This window comes from Meleagris gallopavo, chromosome 6 (assembly GCF_905368555.1).
Source record: "Meleagris gallopavo chromosome 6, MGAL_WU_HG_1.1, whole genome shotgun sequence".
Lineage (NCBI taxonomy): Eukaryota > Metazoa > Chordata > Aves > Galliformes > Phasianidae > Meleagris > Meleagris gallopavo.
In genome coordinates, this window is record NC_139409.1 from 32,701,054 (window position 1) to 32,726,206 (window position 25,153).

At 42.4% G+C, this 25,153-nt stretch overlaps 1 protein-coding gene across 1 annotated transcript in view; it reads right to left on the minus strand.

Moving 5' to 3' along the window:
• Nucleotides 1-23,209, minus strand: part of JAZF1 (JAZF zinc finger 1) — a 175,118-nt gene extending 151,909 nt beyond the window's left edge. The window contains exon 1 of the mRNA XM_085226269.1: nt 22,950-23,209. Coding sequence (XP_085082395.1) covers nt 22,950-23,064 — 115 coding nt within the window. The 5' untranslated portion in view covers nt 23,065-23,209. The remainder of the gene's footprint in view (nt 1-22,949) is intronic.
• Nucleotides 23,210-25,153: the final 1,944 nt, after the last annotated feature.

The following is a 25,153-nucleotide window of genomic DNA, read 5'->3' on the forward strand; positions in this document are numbered from 1 at the left end:
CAGACACACTCCTATACAAATTGTATATAAAAGTACTGTTAAGTAATCATTTTCATTTGACAGTGCCAAAGTCATTCTCTTGGCAACTCAACAAGAGAATGACAAAAGTAGTAATCTACCAAAAATTAAATTCAGCGATCAGCTCAGCCTCTTCATTCCCCTAATTAAAGAGGTTCAGGTTATAATTAGAGCTCCTACAAAAAACAATGACACTAGTTTAGCAATATGTTACATTATAACGAGCACAGGCATGCACACACACATCTACACATTAAAACATAAGTTTGCAAAATTTTCTTCTGAATCGAATTGGAAAAAATAAGTTTGGAATAATATTGTAGGGAGCCAAAACCAAATACACGTCAATGTTTGAGCCCTTGCTGTCCCCTCTCCTTCATTCACATTTTCTGAACCTCATTTCAGTATCAACTTGCACATTGTCAACCACTTCCAAGAATGTGAGCCTTCTTCTGAAGAGAAAAATGAAGAGTTAAGAAGTTCAGACATAACTAAAAACAATGAACTAGAAGTCACTAGAACTAATCTGATTTTGCTTCTCATTGCATCCACAAATGCAATTTCATCATTATAACGGAGCCAATACTTGCCTTCAATGAACAGCTGCCTACTCTTCCCCAACCTGAAGACTGTGATCAAGCATAGCCTGCTTGTACTATTAATAGGATCTACAAGAGCTTTGGCACAGTCATATCTGAGCAAGAATTAGTGGAAGGCTTTAAAGAGATTGGAAAATTTCTTTCTGTACACCTTGAAGTACACACGGAGTTGACTTTTTCCAAACAGAAACACTGATACTGCTGTATCAGTTAGGAAACGGTAGCCTAGGCCTTTTATAACCCTTAGGCTACATCATCTTAGGGGACTGAGAATGCAAGTCAGAAATCTTTTTACTTACGTGTTAGGAGTCTTGCAGCCCTTCAAACAAAACATACTCACCTCAAGCTGCTAACAGATAGATTATGCATTTGAACTGCTATTTAACATCTAATTATTTTATCACCAAGTAGACCAATGTGCTTTTCTAATTATACAGTTACGCTTATCTCCTGCAAAGTCTTAACACATAGAAATACACTGATGAGCCATAGAGTATGAGACTGCATACTCAGCTAATTTTTTGGATATCTGCATCTCTCACTTTTAAAGCATTGTGACAATAACACCCCTAGGTTTTTACTCTCAAAACCTGTTTGACTTCTGTAGTAAATTTTCAAGACTATATTCAACAATATTCAAGTAAACATTCCAGTTCGCTCTTACAACTGTATTACAGGCCCCCTTTGGTTGTCCACTGCCACTCTGCTCATCTTCGTACAAAAAAAAAAAAAAAAAAAAAAGGAAAAGCACAAAACAAATTAGGCTCGCCAAAACCATGTAAGCTCCTACCTGCCAGCAGCTAGCAACAGTATAATCACTAGAAACTCTCTTGAAAGAGGTGCATACAAACACCTGATGAAAACTATAAGGTAAGCACAGGGAAAAAGTAGCATCACTCGATAGTCAGCAATAGCCATAACAATGGAGACTAATTTACAAGATAGAGAAATAGCACAGAGGGTTCACTGCAACTAAAAAAGAGCAATAATACATGAGTAGCTCTACAAGCTTTGTAATATATAGTCAGTAAAATACTGAAGGATCAACACAACTAAGAACATGTCCCATGTCCTGAGGTGCCCTGTTAGAGACAAAGATAAAAGCAGCAAATGCATGAATGAATAAGCATTGCTGTAGGACCACAAAAGGAACAATTAAAAGTTCAGAGTTGGTACTGAAATCAATGCAAAAAAGAAACCAAGTGGGGATATTTTATTACTAATCAAGAAAATACAGTGGTGAACAATTGAATCCACCCACTCGCAGCGACTTCGTAAGGCCAATAACCCTTTCTGAAGTAGAAGAGGACATGACAAGTTACTTTTGTGCATCTAAGAGCAGAGATAGCAATGGATCAATTCCAGTATAACAAAAAATTAAATCCAGCATCCAGAACAGAAGATTAATATTCTTATTTGAGTGATTCTGTATATTTTGTGTGCATTTTCATGCCTGTAAAAGTCAGTCTCTAGTAAAACATTGCCAGAAAAAGCAAAAACAAAAAAAAAAATCCTGTTCTATACTGCAGTTATTGTTCCAGCAAAAAGAAATTACAGGAATTATAGAGGAATTGTAAGCATCCAAGCAGCAAGGAGCACACAGTGATCTTGCACTATGCATGATAGAAGCATTCTCAACAGCCAGTGTCCCAGAATGTATCTGCATGCACCCTTTAAACATTTCACGTGAAACACAGGAGCAGTAGAAGGTTTCTAAAGACACTTGGAAGATAACAGTCACTTAACACAGATATAGAATTCCTTAGCAAGTCTCTCTATGGATAATTCTGACTTTGAGCTAACCAGGCTCAAGCTCTACACCTTGCCCTCCTTCCTTGACAGAGCCCAAATGCAATGAGGGCCTGCTGAAGGACTGCAGGCTCACAAGCACCAGCACCTGAAACACAGGAGCATGCCAATAAGAATTAGCATACCAACCTCTCTCTACAACCACACTGCACCACGCAGGCTTTTTTTTTTTTTCCTTCCCCCCTCCATCCCCCTCCTTTTCTCTGCTAATGAGAAAAAGCAATTTTATTTGGTATTTTCCAGTAAGGAATGCAACAGGTGCTAAGAGCTGAATGGAAACCACATCTGTTCCCCTGAGATGGCAGGCCCTGCCCGATCACATTTTACAATACATATTTTACATGCACAGATTGCCCAGAATCTGAGGAATGCAGCCCATACCGCTGGGAGACTGTAAAAAAGCATAAGGAATCCATGGGCTTTCCTGCAGCAGGGATATGGAATGCCTGCCTGGTTCACACAGCATTACGATCATAGCAGTCCCTGACAGCAGGCAGTGTGATTAAACCCAGTAGCGCTCCTGTAAACGGCCGTCTTTCTGGCCAGGACATGTCACACTTGTAAACCTTGAATCCTTTTAGTTCTGCACAGCACAGAAGCCCATTTGCCCACTTAACTTGACCATGAAGGTGGAAAGATAAGAATTAGGACTGTTTTCTGAAGGGATTAAGATGGGCTGACAACTGAAATTGGGCCACCCTCTTCCCAGGCTTAGTGAAGTTTGAGTGTCCAAGAATGTCTGTGAGCTGCTGATGTGTGAATAATGGCTGCTGTGTTTGCCTACACAGTCACTGTACGACAGCCTGACGGATGGCTTTGTAACAAGCTCTGGGGTCCGTGAAGCGAGGAGGACGGCATATCCCAAACAAAACTGGATGCTGTCTGGCCTGGCTGAGCAGGGAGGTGTCTCCCATCCACCATGCGAGAAGCCACATTCCTTCAACTGCCTTTAGCAAGTTGCAGGGCATTGCCACATTTATATGCGCCACACAGATAATGCACTTGAAATGCTTTGAGACTGATATGAATAGGAACTATTCTTCCCTTTAATTAGCATTTTTGCTAGATGAACACTGCAAAGTGCCAAGCTGTGGAATGCTATTAGGAGTTCAACTCTATAGACAGTTGACTGCCAGAATACAGCCCGAACTGGAAGATTTTCCACGTATGAATCATTCACATTACTTGAATGAAAATAACTATCAAAATGATCACTCTGTCAAAGGTCAAGAACTATGTGCCACACAAACCCTGGAAAGTCATAAATTCATCTGCATTCTAGGCAACTGTACAACGTTCTTTGGCTGGTGACTAGTACTTTAACCACTAGCCACCAAAAAAAAGGCATTAGAGTTAGTGTACCTCTAAAAAGATAGTTTATCATTAAAATATCCACACTGTTTTTCCAACAAAGCCAAACAGCTGATCTTGTCTATGTTGAAAAAAAAAAAAAACACCACAAAAAAAACAGACAACTAAATCAGTCATGGATGATTATTAAACCATTTACAAGCATATTTCAAATTTATATATCCAGAACCTCACTGTAAGTTCTCAAAAGTAGGAAAAAAAATATGCATCCAGAGAAGTAGCAGACATTAAAGTTACTGACCGAGTGTTGGTGTTCTTATACTACCAGATGACTTCCCAGTTAAATAGACAGTATGGATTACTAAAAAAATAATAATAAAAAATACAAAAACATTGGCTTGTTTCCTAGCAACAGCTCTGCTAAAATTACTTAACATTTCCACTCAATCAAATGTAAATTTGACTATGTTATCCCTTAAATGTTGATTATAACAGCCCTTTTCAAATGCAAATTCAATGTGTAAAGTGAATGTAAACGTTGACAAAGCTGATAGGAAAATCTCCTGATTAACATCATTTGCATGTACACAGCAACATTATTACAAACCTTAAGAAGACAGAGGGAATTGAAAAATGGCTAGAGAATCGCTTTACCCCTCATCTCCTTCTTTTCCACTGTAAGACAGATAAAAACAGCCTTTTGGACTACATGCAATATACCCACTGTTTAAAAGTGCAAAGCATCAGCTGTATCTGAATTACAAATATTGTTTTGAGAAATACTGTTTCATTTCTCAGCCATAGAACTTGCTGGTTGTAGAAGACTACATACAGCACTGGGGAGAGAGTAATGCTTATAATACCACATGGGCTGCAAGTTCTCTTGCCTCTTCTAGCAGCAACTGTAGCATAAAAAACAAAAAACAACTGAAGGTGGGGTGAATTGAACTTCAATCACTTCCTTTCAAGGTCTGGAAGTTTGTTCTTTGCACTATGATTCAACTTTGGGATTCAAACACATTTAGGTGCGCATTCATTATAGACGAGGTAATTTTTGCATAAGACAGAAGATGCGTAAATGGGAATGTTACAGTTTTTCTTCTTACTGCAGCATTCCACAATATGGGTATTAAAATATATAGTTCTACAATATGCACATTACATTAGGCTGATTTGCTGCTACTTAACCAAAAGTCAGCAGGAAGCTGAGAACAGATGCACTGCACCTTCAGCACATTAGAAGAACTCAGAATTAACATCTTCAATTGAGAGCATTTTCTAGCAGAAAACATTATGCTTCCTTCTTAATCACCTCCATAAAGACATGGGCTCAAACACAAGATTTATATCTACAGGCATAAAGCAGACTTGTAGTTGGCAATAGGCCAGATTTGTTTCTTATAGTGATGTACCTTGATAGCTCACTGTGACACAAATGTGCTACTCCAGCACATTTGCAGCGTAATGACTTGCACAGCATCAACTACATCAGTGCAAAGCAGATAATTTAGCACACAGCACCATAAAACAGTATAAGACAGATTATATTTCCCAAGAAAAGCAGAAGCACTTTCTTCATCCACTGAAGATTTTTAATGCAGTTATTGCAAGCCTTGTGAGGATTATCTTCTCTATCCCAGCTTGGAGTTACTTTAATATTTTTTGAAAGGCACAATCCCCTCTCTCTGCAACCTCAGCCCGCAAACTTCAGTAATATTAGATCCTGAAGGCTGATATGGAAGACTTCACAGCAAAAAGCACAAAACAACAGATGAGTAACTAAGAACAACAATTAGTCAAAATGTTTATATCAATATCAAACAAATCATCCCCTTCTCAGAAAGCCAAACCCACTTCAAAACCATGGATATGGGACGCAGCCAGTTTTGAAACCATGAGCTGAGAAGGGAACTCAGGATGACATGCAAAACCACTTCATCCTCCCATGCCATTCCCACTTGCTTCCCCACTACGTACAGAGTTCTTACGTGTGCCAACTATTGGCCACAGTACGATTTCAGAGATACAGCCCACGTTTGGAGATGCATCCTGAATCAGACAGCAGATGATAGCAAAGCCGGGGGGGCAGAAAGAGGTTTGGAACTTATTCTGCTAATCCTTCACCCTTACGCTGCATGCTTGGTGCTCCATTCAAATCTACCTTCTGGGAGGAGAAAAAGACTAATGCAGCCTTTTTTTTTTTTTTTTTTTTTTTAAATTTTTGATATGTTATTTTTGTTTGAAATGATTCCAGAAACTTTTATAGTACAGTACAGACACATGCAAATTCTATTATCTTCTTATTAATAAATATATTCAAGCTAGTTTTACAGTCTGAAAGGAGAGGTTGGTCAAAATTATTTACTGCACAGAAAAGACTTCATTTGACTTCGTGGGCAGTATGCTTAAACACACAGCACAATACTTTTTTAAATCTCGTGACTCTCTCTAAATGATTCACAACCAGATTGTTCCAACATTTCAGTCCGAATCCTGAAGAAGACACAATGAACCATTTTCCAGTTACAGCCAGTGAAACTAAGGAAAACCAATTCAACTGAAAGACTTACATTGGTAAGTGTAAGATTTGCCATTAAATATACCAGCAATGGGCAGATACAACAGGTGCATGCTGAAGCACAGCTGGGCATCAGTAATGATCAGTTGACTGGACTCGCACCTCAAGATCACGATGCAAGTTTGCCAGTTCCAATCCGCTACCATGACTGGAATTGATCTTGGAATTGAAATAAATGACTCATGTGCAATCTGCTAAGTTTCTGGAGAAAAGGCACATTTACAAGTAACATGAGAAACATTTGCTACAGAACAAAAATATGTAAACAAAACACAGGAAGGACATGAACAGAACTCCCCTATACCATATGGAGTATAGTTGCCAACAAAGTTCCAGTTACAAAGATTTTGAACTGAAACTCATAAATCAGCAGAAGTTAGTCAAATGCAGACAAGAAACCAAGCAACAACTTGTACTTCAGTATGGATACCTCACCTACAGAAAGAGCCTCACAGGAATTATTCAGCTTTGGCTGAGGTGCTGCAGAGACTCCTAAAAAAGTGGAGTGCAGCTATTCAAACCGCATGATGCGCCAGGATCCTGGTGTAAAGAAAACAACCATTCCTTAAATTAACTAGGGGCTCAACTTCTAAGAAAAAAGTGTTTTATCTCAAATAAAGCACACCTGAAGTTCATAACTGTGTATGTAACTACCTTTCGCATATGCTTAGCATGAACATTCAATTCAGTGTACTCACAACAATGACATATGTCAAAGTTTATTTGGAAAAGAGTTTATTTTCACTTGTCACACTCTTATAGACCTGAGCACGTAGAGTTCAGCATTTCACCATGAATTTTACACACAACTGAGGAGAGAACAAAATGGGCTAAGCTGGACAGAATGAAATAGGCAAGAGGAAATGGTACAAAGAAAAATGCGAAAAACTAACCCAGATTTAAACAAAAATTAGAGTAAGATTAGCAAACATGACAGACACTAGTTTTTAAACACTTTATCTCAATAGACAGATTTGTAAAATAGAGGTTGAAACACTTCTAAATACAACTGTGAGACAACTGTCTGGAAGTTGATCTAGAGGATCCCATTCAGCTCTGCACAGATGGACGAAGTAAGTGAACATGAGGATTAAAAACACAGCAATGCAAAAGTAGCACAGGATAGGGGAGCAGCAAAATCAGAAGGAAAAAAAAAAAAGGAGGGAAAGCAAAACAAACAACTGCAAAAATATTACTCTAAGTCCTCAGTGAAGCATAGGATAAAACAATTCAGTTGCAAGCAGCTCAACAGTCAGAAGAATCCAAACAAAAACCTGTTTTCATCTCACAGGGGAATACAACCAGGGCAGCATACCTCCCACTCTACCCTCCTTATGCTGGGACAGCACTCACCTATAACACAACCTACCAGTCACAGGAAACCTTCTTCTGGCTCTCAGATATTCACATCTGTGTGAAAGAGCTGACACTGAGAGGGAAGGGGCAGAACTGGAGTTTATATAAAACTCTCTTGCAACCACACGCACGCTACATGACCCTGGCAAGCACTTTAATCTTTTATCTTGCAGGCAAATCTCTCCAGATTTAAAAGGAAATAAAAAGAAAGAAAAAAGGAAAACCACACACCTGAGAACGAATGAACACAAACAGTGCAATGACCTAGAAATACCACCCTGCTTCACAGTGTGTGAGACCTCGGTCGCCCTCCATCTCTACAGAGGGCAGGAGTTGCAGGAGGGGGGAAGGCAGAAGAAAAAATAAATAGCAGCAGTCTTCATGGCAGTGTCAGGCTCCACAAGCAGGCCGCAGGCCAGACCACAGTATGGTTTATGATTCATAGAGAAAAAACTACTTTCACAGGCTGTGATTTCTGCCCTAGCTTCTTTCATGGGCAGTGGTTTTGGTAGATAAATTATATCTGAATCAAGAAGTGGCTTCTGTAAGCATCCCAGATCAGCTTCCTACCCTTGGCATGCTCCTTTCCAGCTCACAGCTGCGCACCCCAAGTGGCTTTGGAGAAACACCACCACATCAGCATCCTTTGGCCAAGGAAGGCAAGTGTCAGCAAATGTTATCACAAAGGATGTGATAACAGACCAACTGCTCATCAACACCACTGTGATCCTCAGTAGCTTCGCAACAGTGCCACTGTGTAGGCATGGAGTTACTTTCCCCACAGCAGCCTGTACAGTGCTGTGCCCTGCACTTACAGCTAGGACAAAGTTGCCATCACTGATGTTTTGGCTACTGCTGAGCAGAGCACAGCATCAAGACTTGCTCCAACCCCCCTAGCACCAGTAGGCTGGGAAGGGGACACCGCCAGGGCAGCAGGTCTAATCCAACTATATCTTTTGCCATCTTCTTCCTTTGAGGAGAGGGACTTCAGCTGCTCATGGGCAAAACCACCAGTCACTGAGGACCCTGACACTCTAACTCATCTGTCCTACTAGAACATGCAAGCAGTGGCACGTGACCCTTTCCTGCTGCATCAGACCCCATTTACTCAAATTTCTCAGTTCTCAAAGAACAGAGAGGAGACAAGGAGCGTGGGGAAAAAAAGGAAGAGACAGGAAAAAGATTTGCTAACTACAAGAAACTTTTACAATCCCAGTCCCACCACTGCTTAACATTTTATTCCTCAATTTTCTCTTTATCCAGTTGTTCTTTTCTGCAAAGACAATCTGGCAGCAGCACATTCTTTTATTCAATACAAAGTCAAATATAATCCGAGATCATTAAAAAGCAATAAAGCACTCCTTCAACAGCTAAAACAATAGCAACAGAGTCAGCAACAGCACTCTTGCTGATCTGGAGTCTCTCTGTCCCTTACTTTCTTAGGGCTGTTTCGGGCATATTCTTCTCTTTCAAGCATACACACAAAAAAGAGGATTGACTGAAAAAAAAAAAAAAAGAAAGGAAAAAATATATAATAGAAAATGCAGAACAAGAAAAACATGAATATAGCAACTAATAAGTAATTCTTAAGCACTTAATAAGCATTGGATTTGGAAATGGCCTCATAGACACTGCTCTGAAAGTAAAGCTCATAGACACAAAGTTTAAAAATCATACTTGGCTGCTGAAATAAACACTTATGGTTCACCTCACCTGTCCACATATTTTGACCATTTAGTTGATTCTGAAGGAGAAAATCTTAAACTAAAATCTCAACAGCACACAGAAACAGATTGTTTTCACACAAAAAACAATATCACAAGTTATGGTAAATGTATGTTAAAAAAAAAACAACAGTGATCGGAAATAGAAAGTAGCCATATACTCCACTAAGTAAAATCCAGTTTGAATTCTATGATGAAAGGGAATTTAGATTTCAGTTTCCCATCCAAAGTATTTATTTACATGCATCATGTTTGCACTCAGATAAAGGAAAAAGTGAAGATCCTTTCCGCATACTTCACTCGTGTTTATTTACGCATAAGCTTACTTATTGAGCCTACATCACCTGATATAAATATTGGCATCTTCTCAGTGGAGAAGTCACCCATGTACAATCCAGAAGTCAGGTCTCCTAAAGCCTTTGTTTTCACAGCCCTGCTGCCCATCACCAGCTGCTTCCACCTCCCTTGAATTCATTCTCTCCGTGACTAGGCTGAGACAAGTGGCCCTTGCAGTAACTTCTACATATGGAAAAGGCACACTACCAAGCATCAATGTTTATTATTGCCATCAACTTATCTGTAACTTTAACATTGTTATCAACCAATACCTTGCACTTAAGCAGGAAAACTATGTTCACTTGTTATCTTTCATTAGACAGTATTCCCTTCCCCTTTTCACCTAAATCAATGTGGAAATTCATACACCGGACCAATATGTGAAACAGAATTTTCACCTCCACAGGAACATGGTCACATTCTGGAAACCTCGGAATTCAGATTTTCACCCACTTTATTACTACCTGAAAGATTTAGCAGAAAATAAAGTAACAAAACCAAAACAAACATTTTAAACAGAGCATAGATAAGATAGGAGTGCTTTAAGTTTAAAAAAAAAAAAAAAAGAAAGAAAAAAGAACTCCACAGGAAGCAATACTCAACACCACCACACAGTTCCAGCATTTTCCTCCAATCTCTTTTATATATTACTCCCAAAGTAAAAGTTCAAGACCTGTTATATTACATAAACCAGTCATGGAAGAGGAGATTAGACGACAAAGCAAGTAACGAAAATCTTTCAGTACTCTAGATCTATTAACACTGCATCAGCAAATAACTTGGATGTTATTCCACCCGCTTCGCAAAGTGCCCTCCTATTTTCTTCACCCCATCAGACAGAATCCACTACAGCAAAATTGGTTCTCTGTTACTTTAACACTGTAACATGATGGAAAATGCAACAATGGCAGCACAGTAGCAAAACCCCAGGCTGCAGCCCAGTGAGGATCTGCTCAAATGCAGCAGACGTGGACAAAGAAACAGAGGAAAGAATCTGCCTACCTTCAGAAGGCTCCATGTACACAGGATCTCCAGATGAGATACCTTACCTACCAACCCTTACATAAGGTCTGGGAAGGGTGGATCTGGCTCCAGCCCTTTCCTCATTCAGGTGCATTGCTTGCACCTGAGCTCGTCTGGGTTGGCCCTGCCTTCCTACCAGGTGCTCAATCACCAGACTCAGCACTTCCACTGCAGTTACATAGAGTTAGAAATACAGTGTAGAAGTGGAATTTGCGTATTTGATAAGTAGATTTATCTCTGTAGTCCATATATACAACAGCAGACTCTGGCCATCTCTCACAGGCAGTACTTCATCTGGGTAACTTCAGTTGGCTGAAGCAGTTTGAAATGAAAAGAAACATACAGGACTAAATCTTTGATTCACATCAACTATCTCCAAAGCTGTACAGAGACAAGAAATTATGATGTTGAAAGTAATGCAGAAGTTTCTATCTAGTTGCAAAGCACTGGTGACTTTTAGAAGTCATCTTCAACATTCATTTCTATAGGAATGCTGGATGTATGCAGAAAAATTTCATTCCAAACACCATGGACTCAGAATTAGCTACAGAGTGCAGTGTGGGTAAGCCAAGTTTAGGAAACGGAACAGTTTTTCCTTTTCCTAAATCTACTTCAAGATGGTAACACGACATTACAAATGTACATCAGTGAAAAAAAATTGTGTATATTGAAAAATGTTTGCTCCTCAACAGAAGGTCTCTACTCCCCCAAAAACAAAACCTAATGAAAGTCAGCTGGCCACATACAGGCATGTATGTCTCAGTATGAGACCCATGGAAAACAAAATGCATAGGAACATCTTCATTCTCAAGAAACGCCCACAATCAATTCTCAAATTCGAGCCCCAAACAAATAATAATAATAAAAAATAAATAGTATGAGTTGCTATTCCATTTATCTAATGCCTCACACTGGGCCCGCACTGTGGTTATTTGAGTGCTTGAATACAGCTGATGAATATACACTGAGTAGCCAGTCTTATTATTACTATGTTTTTGTGACAGGCGTTTCCCTGTTCTCCTCCAATCAAGATATCTACTAAGAAGTCTGTGTACAAGCCAGCAACTATGTTATTCAAACCCTTCTGGTAAGGTCACGTCACTATTACTGGATGTCTTTCATATTACAACACATCCCAAGCAACAAAATAGCTAAGACAAGTTGCTGGTATATTACCATGTCCACCAAACAACTAGTAAATGTAATGATCAGGAAAACTTTTATAAGTGATGTGAAGTCTTCAAATCTCTTTCACAGCACAGAAATAACCCTGTGCTCTCCCTGCATTGTCTCCCCATTTGCATCCATGAAGGGAGGATGGAGTGGCTTTTAACTAAACCTACCTCTCACTACTGCATCCTCTCTTTTCCCAGGTCATCTGATTGGAAGAGCTGCCAGGTTTGGTTTATTTATCAGTATAAATACTTTCTGCAGGTTTACCATGTAAGAATCAATGGAGTTTGTTTAACTACATCCATTTCAAAAAGCAGGCCATACTGAAAGTAGGCACTGCAGAAGGTACTGCCATTTTCAAGAGAGTGAATAAATAGCTCAGCAGTCCCTAAGTACAAACCCCTCTAGAAATGTATCTTACAGTGACTACGCAAGAACTAAAATACTCCTCTACCCATCAAGACAAATCATCAATTCTCCCTTTCCAAAGTAAACACAGCGAGTTATCTATAGATATATGACAGTTCAAGCACTACAAAGTGCTATTACAGTCGGGCAAAAGAAAACAGCCCAGGCTGCAGCCAAGAGAGGATCCGCTAAATTGCAGCAGCCACGGATGAAGAAACAAAGGAAAAAAATCTGCTTACCTTCAAAAAAGCCTCAGGTTCACAGGGATCTCCGGAGAGATATGCTTCCTTTCCCCCTACCAACCCTAAATGAGGTCTGGGAAGGGGTGGATCCTGGCTCCACTCCTTCTGTCACTCAGGAGCACTGCTTGCTGAACTCCCCTTGGTTGGTTCTGCCTTCCCACCAGGTGCTCAATCACTGATTCAAACCGTGACTCAGCATTTCCACTACATCTTTCACGAATTGCTTTCATTCCTTGCTTCAACTTCAAATTTATCCCTCTTTATACCTTGTTATATTCTGCTTCTTTGCTGTCTCTAGCAAAGAGTGTGTGAAAGATCAGGAAAGAGATGTTAGGCATCAGTAAAGAATCGAGCCAATACATGCAGACTGGTTTCCTCTTGACTTCAAAACTTGGAATTTCAGCATTAGACCTTCAGCTTGAGAGATGAATATCACACACTTGGTGAAGACAGAAAAGGAACCTTCTGTGCTTAGAGATTTCAAGTACAAACACAAGATTCTTATTAATACAAGTAAACTGTATCATACTATTATATTTGTGTAAGCATTCTGTTCCTAAGCTGTACTTGCACTACAGAGTATAAAAAATAAATAAATCAGAACAGTGAGCATTCACAAGAAAAGAAAGCTTTGAGATTTTACATGATGGAGTGGTTCTGTGGTTCCAGGACAGAGGAGCAGAGGCTGTGACAGAACAGCTCCAACTCTAATGGAGAAAAGTAAACCACTCACCTGCAGAACAGGAGAGCAGTGACAGGCTGGAGATTTTCTGAAAAGCAGTATAGAAGAGCAAGCAACTTCTGATCTGCCTAAAAATCCTAAACCATGTACCTACCAATCTTAGCACAAAATACATGCATATCTTTCTTGGTGGATTTTTATTACACACAGGGCAAAACACTTTATGTCACCAATAACCAAAATCTGCGGTCTGTGTTTATGTGTACTGGAACAACTGCTCTTAAGCTGATCACTGCCTGAACAGATTTTCACTCACAGACAGCAATATGTAGGTGTAGGATTCATCATCCTTTTCCTTCCACCCATCAGAGCTTGACACATGAAAAGAAAGGTGGCAGGGAAGGAGTGGAGTTAAATCTTCCTAGTTCAGGAAACAAAGCCAGGAGATTAACAGAAAAAAAAGTGTGAAGGTCTGCCTTTGTTCCACGTGTCAACGCACAGATGAGATTTTTCAAATTTTATTTTAAATTTCACCCTACCCACCAGTATGCAGTTTTTTTGTTGATGTTGATATGAAAGAATGACTTATCCCACGCAACTGTCTTCCCACAATGCAGGTACAGGAAGGTTTTTTTCTTCTTACCTCTGCAGATTACTATCCTCTGTCAATATTGCCAACAACAAACTAAACAGGTGGGCAGTTTCAACCACCTCTCTCCACCTCTCACTTTTCCTCAAAACAATCTAGTTGGTCTTCAGTAAGAATTAAATTTTAAAATTACACCTGCAAAAAGATCAACATTATTATTATCCCTAATTATTGATGTAACAAGTCTAACAGAACAAAATGACTGCATAATAAACACTGTGCTACTACAACACATAAGTTAGCAGCACTGCCTACAGTTCCAGCCACACACCACACAAAGTTACAAATAAATACTTGCACGCCTCAAACATTTATGCACACCTGCTGCTACAGAACATGCATAAGCAAAACGAGTGTCTGGGCTCAGTTTTAGACCTAGCAATACAAAAACTGCTCTAGAGCTAAAATCCACCAGGTAAAGGTAGCTCAAAAGTAATTTCTTCTAAAGAGCTAATATTAAAATACAAGAATGCAATCAAAATTATCCACACAAAGTAAGAGCAACAAATATCTTTTCCCCATCCTGGGCATCCAGTTACCATCTCACACTGTATCAAGCTGTGCTTACAGGCTCTTAATATTTACCCCGGCCCTGGAAGCTGGCTCAGTGAGCCATTACAACTCCTTGGCATGTAACTATGTTCCAGATCACTATGTCCAATGCAGACTTTATTTCCCACCCTGAATCTGGTCTAAAGAGAGCCCTGGTAATTGCCTCAAGATAACTGTCAGCAAAAATGGGTTGTTTGCTCTGAAAACACAATCTCACCAAAATTGCCAGTGAAAAAGAGATCATTCTGGATAGCTGAAATGAGAAGATATTACATCCAGATAACTGACTCTCTGGATAGCTGCCCTAGGACAGGGAACAATAGCTGGAATTATACTGTTTAGCATAAATGCCAAAGATAAAAACCATGAGGATTGACACAGGCACAACATCTACATTTCTCACCTACAGTAGCATTCATGTGGCTCAGGATTACTCAGTCAATTTAAGAAATGTTCTGACATGTAAGGAAGCTGAAGTATTACCGATGCTAGGACTGTCTGGGAAAAGTTCTAAGCACACATAGAAAGCCTCCCTAAGGTACAGAGAGGTCCACAGTACTCTGCATTGAAATGATTAATCTCTGGCTTGAGAACACCAAGCAGCAAACTCCTGAGTTACCTCCTGTGCTCTCACAGCTGTGTAGATGTTCTGCTGCCCTTCCACAAATCCATCTTATTAGTTAACTCACTAAACAAGTCAGGAAGTTCTTGTAACATGGTCTAAATGAATCTGTGGGGGAAAGGAGTTCTTTGTAGGTTTATATAGATCTCTACAGCATTTACTTACGCATCCCCCTCTATTCTCATCTTAAAAAGTTCATATAACAAAGCCACAAAACTTGCCCTGCAAACATCCCAGGAACTTAATGGGATAAACAAGAAAAAAACTCCCTCGTCCAAACTGAAATAGAGATGAGTGGTTTATTCATGTATTTATTGCAGAACTAGGACCTTAACAGCTCACAGAGCATCCAAGTGACCCAGTGCAACAACCAATGATGCCTGAGAGGTAGCAGACACTCCTCTACCAGATATAGGAGCTACAACACTGCTCCAACAGATTGTTACAAAAAGATGTAAGCTTTCTGGTCTCCCCACAAGTTTGTCACTAAATTTACTAGAATCTAAGTCGGTACTTTGATCAAACACAAAAGGAAACATGAATAATGGGTAGATCCTCAATAATTTGATAACTGGGAGTAAACAAGCATCTGAAGTCTTCACCAAGCCCTGAAGTGAACTCCCATATCAATCACATGTGTGCTGATGAAAACACACAAAATGATACAAACATTTTTGCTGTACCAACAAGGAGGGAGTGATGATACAGGTTTTGTTCATGGAGTGCTACAGCCATCCAGCGCATCATGGGGCTAAGTTCATATTCACATACCCATGCCAGTTTCAGATAGCAGTGAAATTGGATCTCTGGTGTCCTAAATGCATCACCCTTCAAATTCTGTGTTACAGCTCCACTTACAGCTCCTGCCTAGGTAACTCCTAGAAAGGAAGATGACTACAGTACACGTTACTGAAGACATGATACTTTACAGCTACCTGCTTCCACAGCACACAGATATTCAGCAGTTCTATTTTCTTTCAGCCAGTATTCACAATTTGTCAAAATATGCTGGGGAAAAGAGAAATTATTTTCACAAGAGCAGAAATATTTGCAGACCTGTCAAGTTTGAAAAGTAGCCCTGGGGAAAAAGAAAGAAAAAAAGTGGGGGAACCTCAGAAGTGTCCAAATAACTCCTAAATTAAAAACAAACAAACAAACAAAAAAAACATTCTGATGGAGCAGTTTTAGAAACAGTAATATTTCAGAATGAAAGTGCTCAGCTTTTCACAAAAACATCATAAATAAAACCTTTTTAATTCAAGCCTGGCTTCAAACCCCACTGCTTTTTTCCCCACTTTTCCCACCTAACTGATAATATCTATTTAAACTAATGAATTCTATTTCCACTTCATCCTTTGAACCACGAAACGGAACATTAATAAGATGTAACACCTGTATTTCAGTCAATGTATTATGTTACCTTAAACAAAACTCAACAGTAATAATATACTCCAGTTTGAGTACACATCAGAGACACAAACAGCACTGCAGTCTGCTTCGTGAAAAAATCCATCCCTTTTCTTTATCACAGCACATAGTTAAGAAGGAAAGTCCTAAGAACGTGCGCTAAAAATGCACAAATCATAATCAAAGAAAACCATTAAACCAGAATACTACTTCAGCCTCTCAAAACTAAAGGAATGTACAGTAAATAAAGCACTTGAAATTGTCTTGCTGTAGAATTAGAACCTGACTAACAGTACAGGTTGCTTAAGTTTAATTGTGAATTATTATTCACAGACCCTTAAAACCAAGGATCTTTTTTGTTAATTGCAGCTAATTTAACAAATATATTGTTTAATTAACACTAAAAATCTTTGTCTCTGCTTTCCTCAAAGTGTACACAGCTGCTATCTATTTAGATTTTTATCATCCAATTTTTGAATTACTGGTGTTTACTAAACACAAATAAAATTAGTTCTCAGTGAAACACAGCTTGTTCAAGAAAAGGAACAATAAATAAAGAAAAAAAACACATTCAGAAGAAATACAAGAAATGCATTTAAAGCAGGTTAGCCTCCAGTGCTTATTTGTTTTGCATGGAAGTATTCTGCAGCTTGACATAAAACATTTCTGATTACTTGCTTATGTTTGCACTGTATCATATAGGAGGAAGGAATGGTAGAATTTGCCTCTGAATTAGACAGGCATGTTCCTTCACCTTTTGGCATCACTTCTTCATTTAATTATTTTATTACTCGCATATTGACTCCTCACATTCTCCAGGAAAAGATGAAGTAGACAAAGAAAAGAATTCAATAAATATCTACCTCATTATTTAACATTTCTCATAAGGACCCAGGAGGACTGATTAGTCACAGAAACATTCTCTCACACCCTGAAGAGCAGACACAATAATCACTATACATTTTCTTCAGAAGACAAGCATGCTTTACACCAGCAAAAAGTAACACAAGCATTGCAAGTTACCTGGTATTTCTTCAGCTTGTTTTATTAGCTGATTCATATTTAATCGTATCTGTCATTGTACAAGATGAGCAGAATGAAAGCTGCCAGTACACAGCCCAGCAACAGACCTCACCCAAAGCCACTCAAGTAGGCAAAGAAAACACTCCCAATAGCTTTATACAAAGCCTTCAGCCTAAAACGAAAAATGTGTTTGTAACACATTACCAGATGTTTGTTTTCAGCCCTTTCTTCCAATAACATATACAACTGAAACTTTAGGGCACACATTAGCCTCTCTTAGTAGTTGGTAACCTCAGAACAGCACTGTATTTTATGTCAAAGAAGTATCAAAAATCATATTTTAGTTGAAGCTTAATGGCAATTCCATTTAGCTCCATGTGATTAATTTAATTTAGACTTAGTTACAAATACTGCATTTAACATTTTATCACAATTTCAATTCAAACCCAAACAGCAAAGGGAATCAGATCTAGAAATAGAAAAGAATCCCCAAATCTGTTATTCTCAAGATTACAAGCAGGGAAAAAATTGCTGATCAGAACCATTGGTCACAGAAGGCTTTACTTAAGACAGAAACAATTCCCCAAAACAAAATGGCTTTTCTCACCAGACCAACTTGCAAAGTGAGTAGGCAACATCCTGGGAACATGCAACCCTCCACACTGCTGGGAAATGCATTTTCCATAAAGAACAAAAAATCATGGACAGATCTGGACAGAAGATTAAATTAAGATAAACATGGCTACAATTAGGTTTCTCTAGTTGCTTTCTATGAACAATAATTGGTACTACTGCTGAGGTAAGCAAGTAATTGTTCACTTATTTCGCAAGGCCATACAATTACACACATTAGGTAGCACGATGGAGAGTACAGGTGTCTGTCCCTCAGCTTCCAGGTACTGGACAAAGCACTCCACATACTACTCTACCCGATTTCCTCAGAAGGACTGCTGCTCAGCCACAAACATTGCCTCATGCCCTGAAGAGCACACATGGCAGCAGCCACTTTGTATTTTCTCCCAAAGACTATCCCGTACAGTTGCTGTATCACTTACTGCATAAAAAGCCTCAGGATAAGATCTACCACTTCTTCAAAACAGTAACTCCCAACTTCAAATGTTAATTCATACATTAGGCAAAATGCTAAGAAGGAGCTGTGTGAAATAACCACCCAAATCACGTTCATGCACTTCTGAAGAGTTGTTGCAGGATTCATCCCACTACTGGGGAACTTTGATGAGAAGCACCACAGCTTCCAGCTTTGACAGCAGAGGCTTGTATATTTATACCTCATTAGAAGCTATTCAACAGAACTTCTTATAAAGTTATGATGACGTGTACCTACAGTAAATGATCTAAGTTTGTGTGACTATCTATGCACAAGGGTGGATTCTTCCTTCCATCAAGATCTACTGGCCATTTCAGTGCAATACAATTAACAGCCTTCAACTCCATTAACCACAGAACGGCTTAGGGTGGAACCTTCAACATCACCTAATTCCAACCCCCTGCCATGGACAGGGCTGGCACCCTTCAGATCGGGATGCCCGGGACCCCATCCAACCTGGCCTTGAGCACCTCCAAGATGGACATGCACAGCTTCTCTGGGCAAGCTATTCCAGTGACCACTATATATTCAAGCGCTCATTTCATTCACATTCATTCCCTCAGCACTTCTCAGGAGAAGAAATGCTGTCCAGAGCCATACAGATGCACAGGTGAGCGTATAGCATGTTAGTCCTTACCACGGAACAAGTGAACACATACTAGTTCATACAAACAACAACCTCATCTGCACATATGATTAAAAATACCTCCCTTTAAATGCAAACCACTTTTTTTTTTTTAATTATGTTGTCAAAATCTGATAAGTGTGATTCAGCTCACTTTAGTGATGAGTTTAGTCAGAATAAACTTTAAATGAAGAACTAGTTTCAAGGGAGCATCCCTGCTCACGGCAGCGGGGTTGGAACTAAGGACCTTTAAGGTCCCTTTCAACCCAAGCCATTCTATGACTCCACAATCATTTGTATGTATGATCTAAAGGATCTACAGCTAGAATGATGAAAAAAATCAAATCACAGATGAAACAAAACCAAAAACCTAAGCATTTTGTTCCCAGCCTAGCAACATCAGAGAAGTAAACCAGCAACCTGCAAGAGAACAGAGCAGCCAAAAACCAAGAGGCAGGGTGACTGCCTATTAAGGCAGACAAACAGGCCCCTTCTTGGCACACTTGCTGAGGAGGTGGCAGCACTTCAGATTACATGGACAATACGCTGGTAGAAAAAGCTCCCAAAGAAGCATCATAAAAATCAGTAATCAATGGTTTTGAATCGATTTCCACTTTAGCTGTGAGTCATGTAAAATGCAAATAGAGCACTTTTATAGTCAGTGCTGCTGCAGAGTTACAGGAGTTCCTTTTGCAGACGTCCTCACTGCAGAGGACACTGTTAGGGCCTCCGGGAAGTCCCAAGAGCTATGCTCCCAAATTAGCTTAACTATTTTCAGTGCAACAGAATACATAAATGTAGTAATTAAATGCAAAAAATAGAGACCAAAGCCAATATGCTGATGGGTTGTCAGCACCATCTCATATTTGAATGTTTCATCCAACATGCCCAACTCCCCCAGTCTACCAGCACCAATCTTTTTTTTAATGTCGTGGTCATTTATCAGGTGGTCTGTAAGATGTTAGTAAGAGAAGAGTAAAAGAAACAAACACACACAGAAAGCCCCATAATTGCACAATGAACTACTTCATTATCGTATCATTATTCATGAATGCTGTTACAAGTAAGGAAAGGAACAGCAGAAACTAAATACATTCCGACTTTGGAATGCCATGAGCCTTTACAGTAAGTTGAGCTTTATTGGCAGGGCTGATGGAAAAGATCCCTGGGTAAATACTTGTTCCCATCTTTTCAGAGACAACATAGCTCGAAAAATGACCAACTTCTCACCAGCACTCCACTGATGGAGCTCCCATTCCACTGCACACATTGCAGCAACTGAGTCTACATGCAGAGACCACCATGAGTCCACGCTATGGATGGTGTCCCACAGAGCTGTTCAGAGCATCATGCTTGTTATCTGCAGCGTGACACCATTTGCCTTGCAAGCTCTCACTTCAGTTTAAAGTAACAGTGGAAAATAACCGAGTTTCCTTTATTCTCACAGCACACCTGTAACATCCCAAGCAACCTATGTTTTACATGGCATATTACTCAGCTCTGTATGCCAGAAGCTGCAGTTAACTTTTAACAAGATAAATTTTGGTGCACATTTCTTATCCTGTGTGACAGAAAACACTGCATTCCATCTGTACCAGACTTACAGAAAAAGCAGGTGCAACACAAGCTCCTATTTGGAGGTTTGCTTCTTCACTCCAAGGCTGCCTTCAAAAACATTAATCACATTCTGGAAGAATCCGCACCTGGTGAGTTTGGGGCTCTGATCCTTCAGGCTGCTCCAGGAGCCCACCACATGCACCAACTCGTGCAGATGAGGCCTGGAGGTGAGAACGGAGATCCACTTTGGCATAATAGGTGCAACTCCCTACTAATTTGTCAAGCGTTTGATGAAGTTGAGCAACACAACATACCTGCATCATCTATGCTTGAGCAGGTTGCCTTTACCTTATTGCTACGTGGAGGGGAAATGTTAAAGCACATTTGTGCAATTTTCCACCAGTTTGCACCCCTCAGTTGCACACGTGACATCACATGGGCAAAGCTTCATCTCTGTGTAGTCCAAGCAATGGCAAACAACATGTTAAATGCAGGTGTACACACTGAAACTGCACTACTTTCTTGAAACAGGAAAATAAGCAGTGAACATTACATATGCAACGATTAAGGAACTGCAACATTTCAGCATGAAGTTATCCTCTGTGCAGAGAGCTGCTGACCCCAGATTACAGGCCATGTGAGCTGGTCTCTATCTTTTTTGACACTCCACAGGCTGTAGCACCTCAGGGCTGATAACCACTGGAGGGATGCAAGATGACTTGCCAGCTTTCAGTTTGGGTCACTGTTTCTCCTGAGCTTTTCTGTTGCGATGCACAATGCGGGAAAAGCTTGGCAACTGAGATTCAGCAGAAAACCCCCAAAGCCAGAGCAGTATCACAACTCACAGCACGCCGAGTCATAAATTACAGAGCGTTGCGGTGTGTGGTTTTGTTACCTCATGCTCAACACGATGGTAATTACGAGCCGCACACCTCCCATCTCCCTGACCCACAGCACTGCATGAAGGTAACGCTACAGTTGCGATTTAAGCTTCTCTCATTTTTCAGTCGTTCAGGCCTGCTTATTGAAATTAGTCTGAAGTGTGCACCATCCGCTCCATCATTTTGTAGCAGCACGTTATTTTGTTACACTTCCACTGCATCACAGCAGCCTGCAGCCCACTGGTGCTTAAAACTTCTGTATTTTCTGCCCTGATTTTAGAAGAAGCGGCCCCGTTTGGGGCAGCTCGAACGCTGCAGCTTCTCTATAAACGAAGAAACGTGAGAAAGCCGGGGAAGTCGCCTAAAACTCCAGGCAACACCTGCCGGGGCCGAGCCGCCGGCGGCCAACTGGAGCGGCGGGGGGACGCCCCGCCCAGCCCGGCGCCGCGCTCCACGCGGGCACGCCTGGGGCCTAGCGGCGGCCCGCAGAAAGTTGGCGTGAACGGCCGCCGCGCAACGCCGCGCCGCACCGCCCCCTCCCCTCAGCGCCGCCCGCACAGCCGAGGGGCGGCCCGGCGGCCCCTGCGCACGCTCCTTCCCTCCCTCCCCGCCGCCCGCCCACGAGGCACCCTCCTCGCCGGGAAGGCACTGACGAGTCATCACCCGGCCGCCCGCAGGCCCCGCCGCCCCGGCGGGACGGAGCCGCGGGGAGAGAGCGGGGAGAGCCTACAGGTGACGGCTCGGGCTCCGCCGAGCGGACGGCACGAAGCCGCGGCTCGGCCCCGGGAGCGCCGTTCCACGCCCCTCGCCCGCAGCCGTCCCCCCCGGCGCCTCCCGCGCGGTCGGGCTGCGGCGGGCGAGCCGTGCTCCGCCACACCTAGCAACAGCGCTGACAGGACGCAGCGCGGCGGCGGGAGGAGGAGGAAGCGGAATGGCTGCCGCCGCGGCGGCTCCCTCCCTCCCCGGAGCTCTGACAGCCGGAGCCGGGGCGGAAGCAGCAGGCGGCGCGCTGCGCCCGTCCTCCTCCTCCGGGTCTCCCCGCTCCCCGCTGCCGACGCCAACTAACTCCCTTCGCTGCGCCCAGCCGGCTGCACGCGCCCACACCCACCGTGCCGCCGCCTCCCCCGGCCGCCCTCCACGTCGCCCCGCGGGACCGCTCCGCGCCCGCCCGCTCCCAACGGCGGTGGCGGCCGCCGCCCCCCGGCTCCCGCCGCACCTTGTGCCGCCGCACACGCGGCCGTGCCCTGCCCTGCCCCGGGCGCTCACCGATGTGGTTGTCCTCGATGTGCTCGATGAGCTCCGCCAGGGTCGGGAAGTGCAGCCCGCAGCCCCCGAACCTGCAGGCGTTGGAGAAGAAGGAGGCGGCGGCGATGCCTGTCATGGTGTTACATCGAGATCCCCCCGCCGTGCCGTGCCTGCTCTACCAGGGCCGGCGGCGGCGGGGCGGGGAGAGGCGGGGGCAGGGGGGGAACGGGACGGAGCGAGAGATGGGGAGAGAGCGAGGTGGGGGTGGGGAGAGGAGAAGGAGGTGGCGGCGGCGTCGGGAGCGGCGGAGGGGAGGGCCGGGCTGGGTGGGGGGAGATGAGGCAGCCGCAGCTGGGAGGAGGGACCAGCGCCGCTCCGTAACAGCTGTGCAGGGCACCGCGCTCCGCGCCCGCCGCTGGGCCAGGGGTGTGGGGGGGGGGGGTTGCGGCCGCCGCTGCCGCCGGGGGACACCCGCCTGGGCTTAACGCGGGGGCGGCGGAAGCGACGGCACGGAGCCGAGGGCGGGGAGGCGAGGGCGCGCTCGGCCGCCAACTTTCCCCTCTCAGGGGGCGCCGAGGTGAGGGAGCGGGCTGCGGCGGGGCGCTCCGCACACAGCCGCCGCCTCAGCCGCATCGGAAAGCCGGGGTCACGCAGCAGGGTGGCTGAGTCGAGGCGAGGCCGCGGGACCCGGCGCTCACCTGCGCGGGGCCTGGGGCACCTGCCAGGCCTCGGCGGGCAGCGAGGTGCCCGGAGGCAGCGCTAGAACGGCACGGCACGGCACGGCACGGCCCGCGGGCTCGGAGAGCGCAGGGGGGACCGCACCGTGCTCCTGAAACCTATTTTGACTTTCTGTCTCCGGAAAGCTATTCAGTGGAGAGGCTGGCTGATTAATTGATTTTAATGAAGGTCTCCCTAGGCTCAAATTCACAGACAGCTTTATTTAAAATTAAAAGGAAAAAAAAAAAAAGTGAGTGTGCTTGTCAAGAAAGCTCTTCTTCTTGTTCTTTTTTTTTTTTTTTTTCCCATTCCAGTTCTGTTATCATCTTTATCTACATTTATACAGCCCTACAATGTTATTAATTATTTGGAGCAAAAGTGTGACTAAAAAAAAAAAAACCCTCAAAATCTGCGTAGAGCTCTATTGATTCTATAGACATAAATAATTGCACTGATCCTGTTGACAGTTAACAACCTCAGACTGTTCTCAGCACTATAAAATTAGGCATATGTATAAGAAGAAATAGAACCCACATCTGTTTTGTTAACAGCATTACAGGTGGGGATGTTGCTGCAGTAGCTGAAGAGTAGCCGAGCCTGAAAATGCAATAGTATGGTCTGTGGATGGAAAATGAGCATTTGCCCACTTCCAAGCAACAACACAAAAGTGTGAATAATCATCCTGGTTTAAGTTAAGAGTGTCCTATGTATCATAGAGCCTGTTAGTGGTGGTGACAAAACAAGCTTTGTCCTTTTAGTTGGGTTAGTCATTTTCTTTTACATTCATTTATTTTTTTTCACATACTTTTACATACTTTTTGTGATATTTCTTCTGTTAAGAAAAATCGTATTTTTCTTAATGTTTTCTCTACAAATGCAACCCCTATAAAAAAAAAGTAGCTTGTGAAGAAACCTTTTACTTCAACACACAGAGTTTGCAAGTAGATTTTGCAGATAGACTTTGGATGTTGAATCACAGAACTGCTAACAACATGGCACTTTTGGAGGGTGGAAATAGGTGACACACACACAGTGGTCCTCAGAACATTGCCAGGGTTGAGGGCTGCAGCGAAAATGCTAGGTGACAGCTTGAACCAGTGATTGAGCACCTGGTAGAAAGGCAGGGCCAACCCAGGAGAGCTCAGGTGCAAGCAATGCATTTGAGTGACTGGAAAGGCTAGAACTGGGATCCACCCCTTCCCACACCTCATTTAAGGGTTGGCAGGGAAGGGAAGAGTATCTCTCTGGAGATCTCTGTGTATTTGAGGCTTTTTGAAGGTAAGCTGCTTCTTCCCTTATTTTCTGTGTTTGCTGCTGTTGTAGCAGTCTGGGATCTTGCTGCTGAGCTGTTATCATGGTGCTTTCCATTGTGTTATGAGGGCAGTCAAACTGTGGCCTAGAACATTGGGGAATGCGTGCTGTTAAGTATTCTGTGAATGTGGGGTTTTTTTGGTTTTTTTTTTTTGTTTGTTTTGTTTTGTTTTTGTTTTTTTAGAAGGCGGGGATAA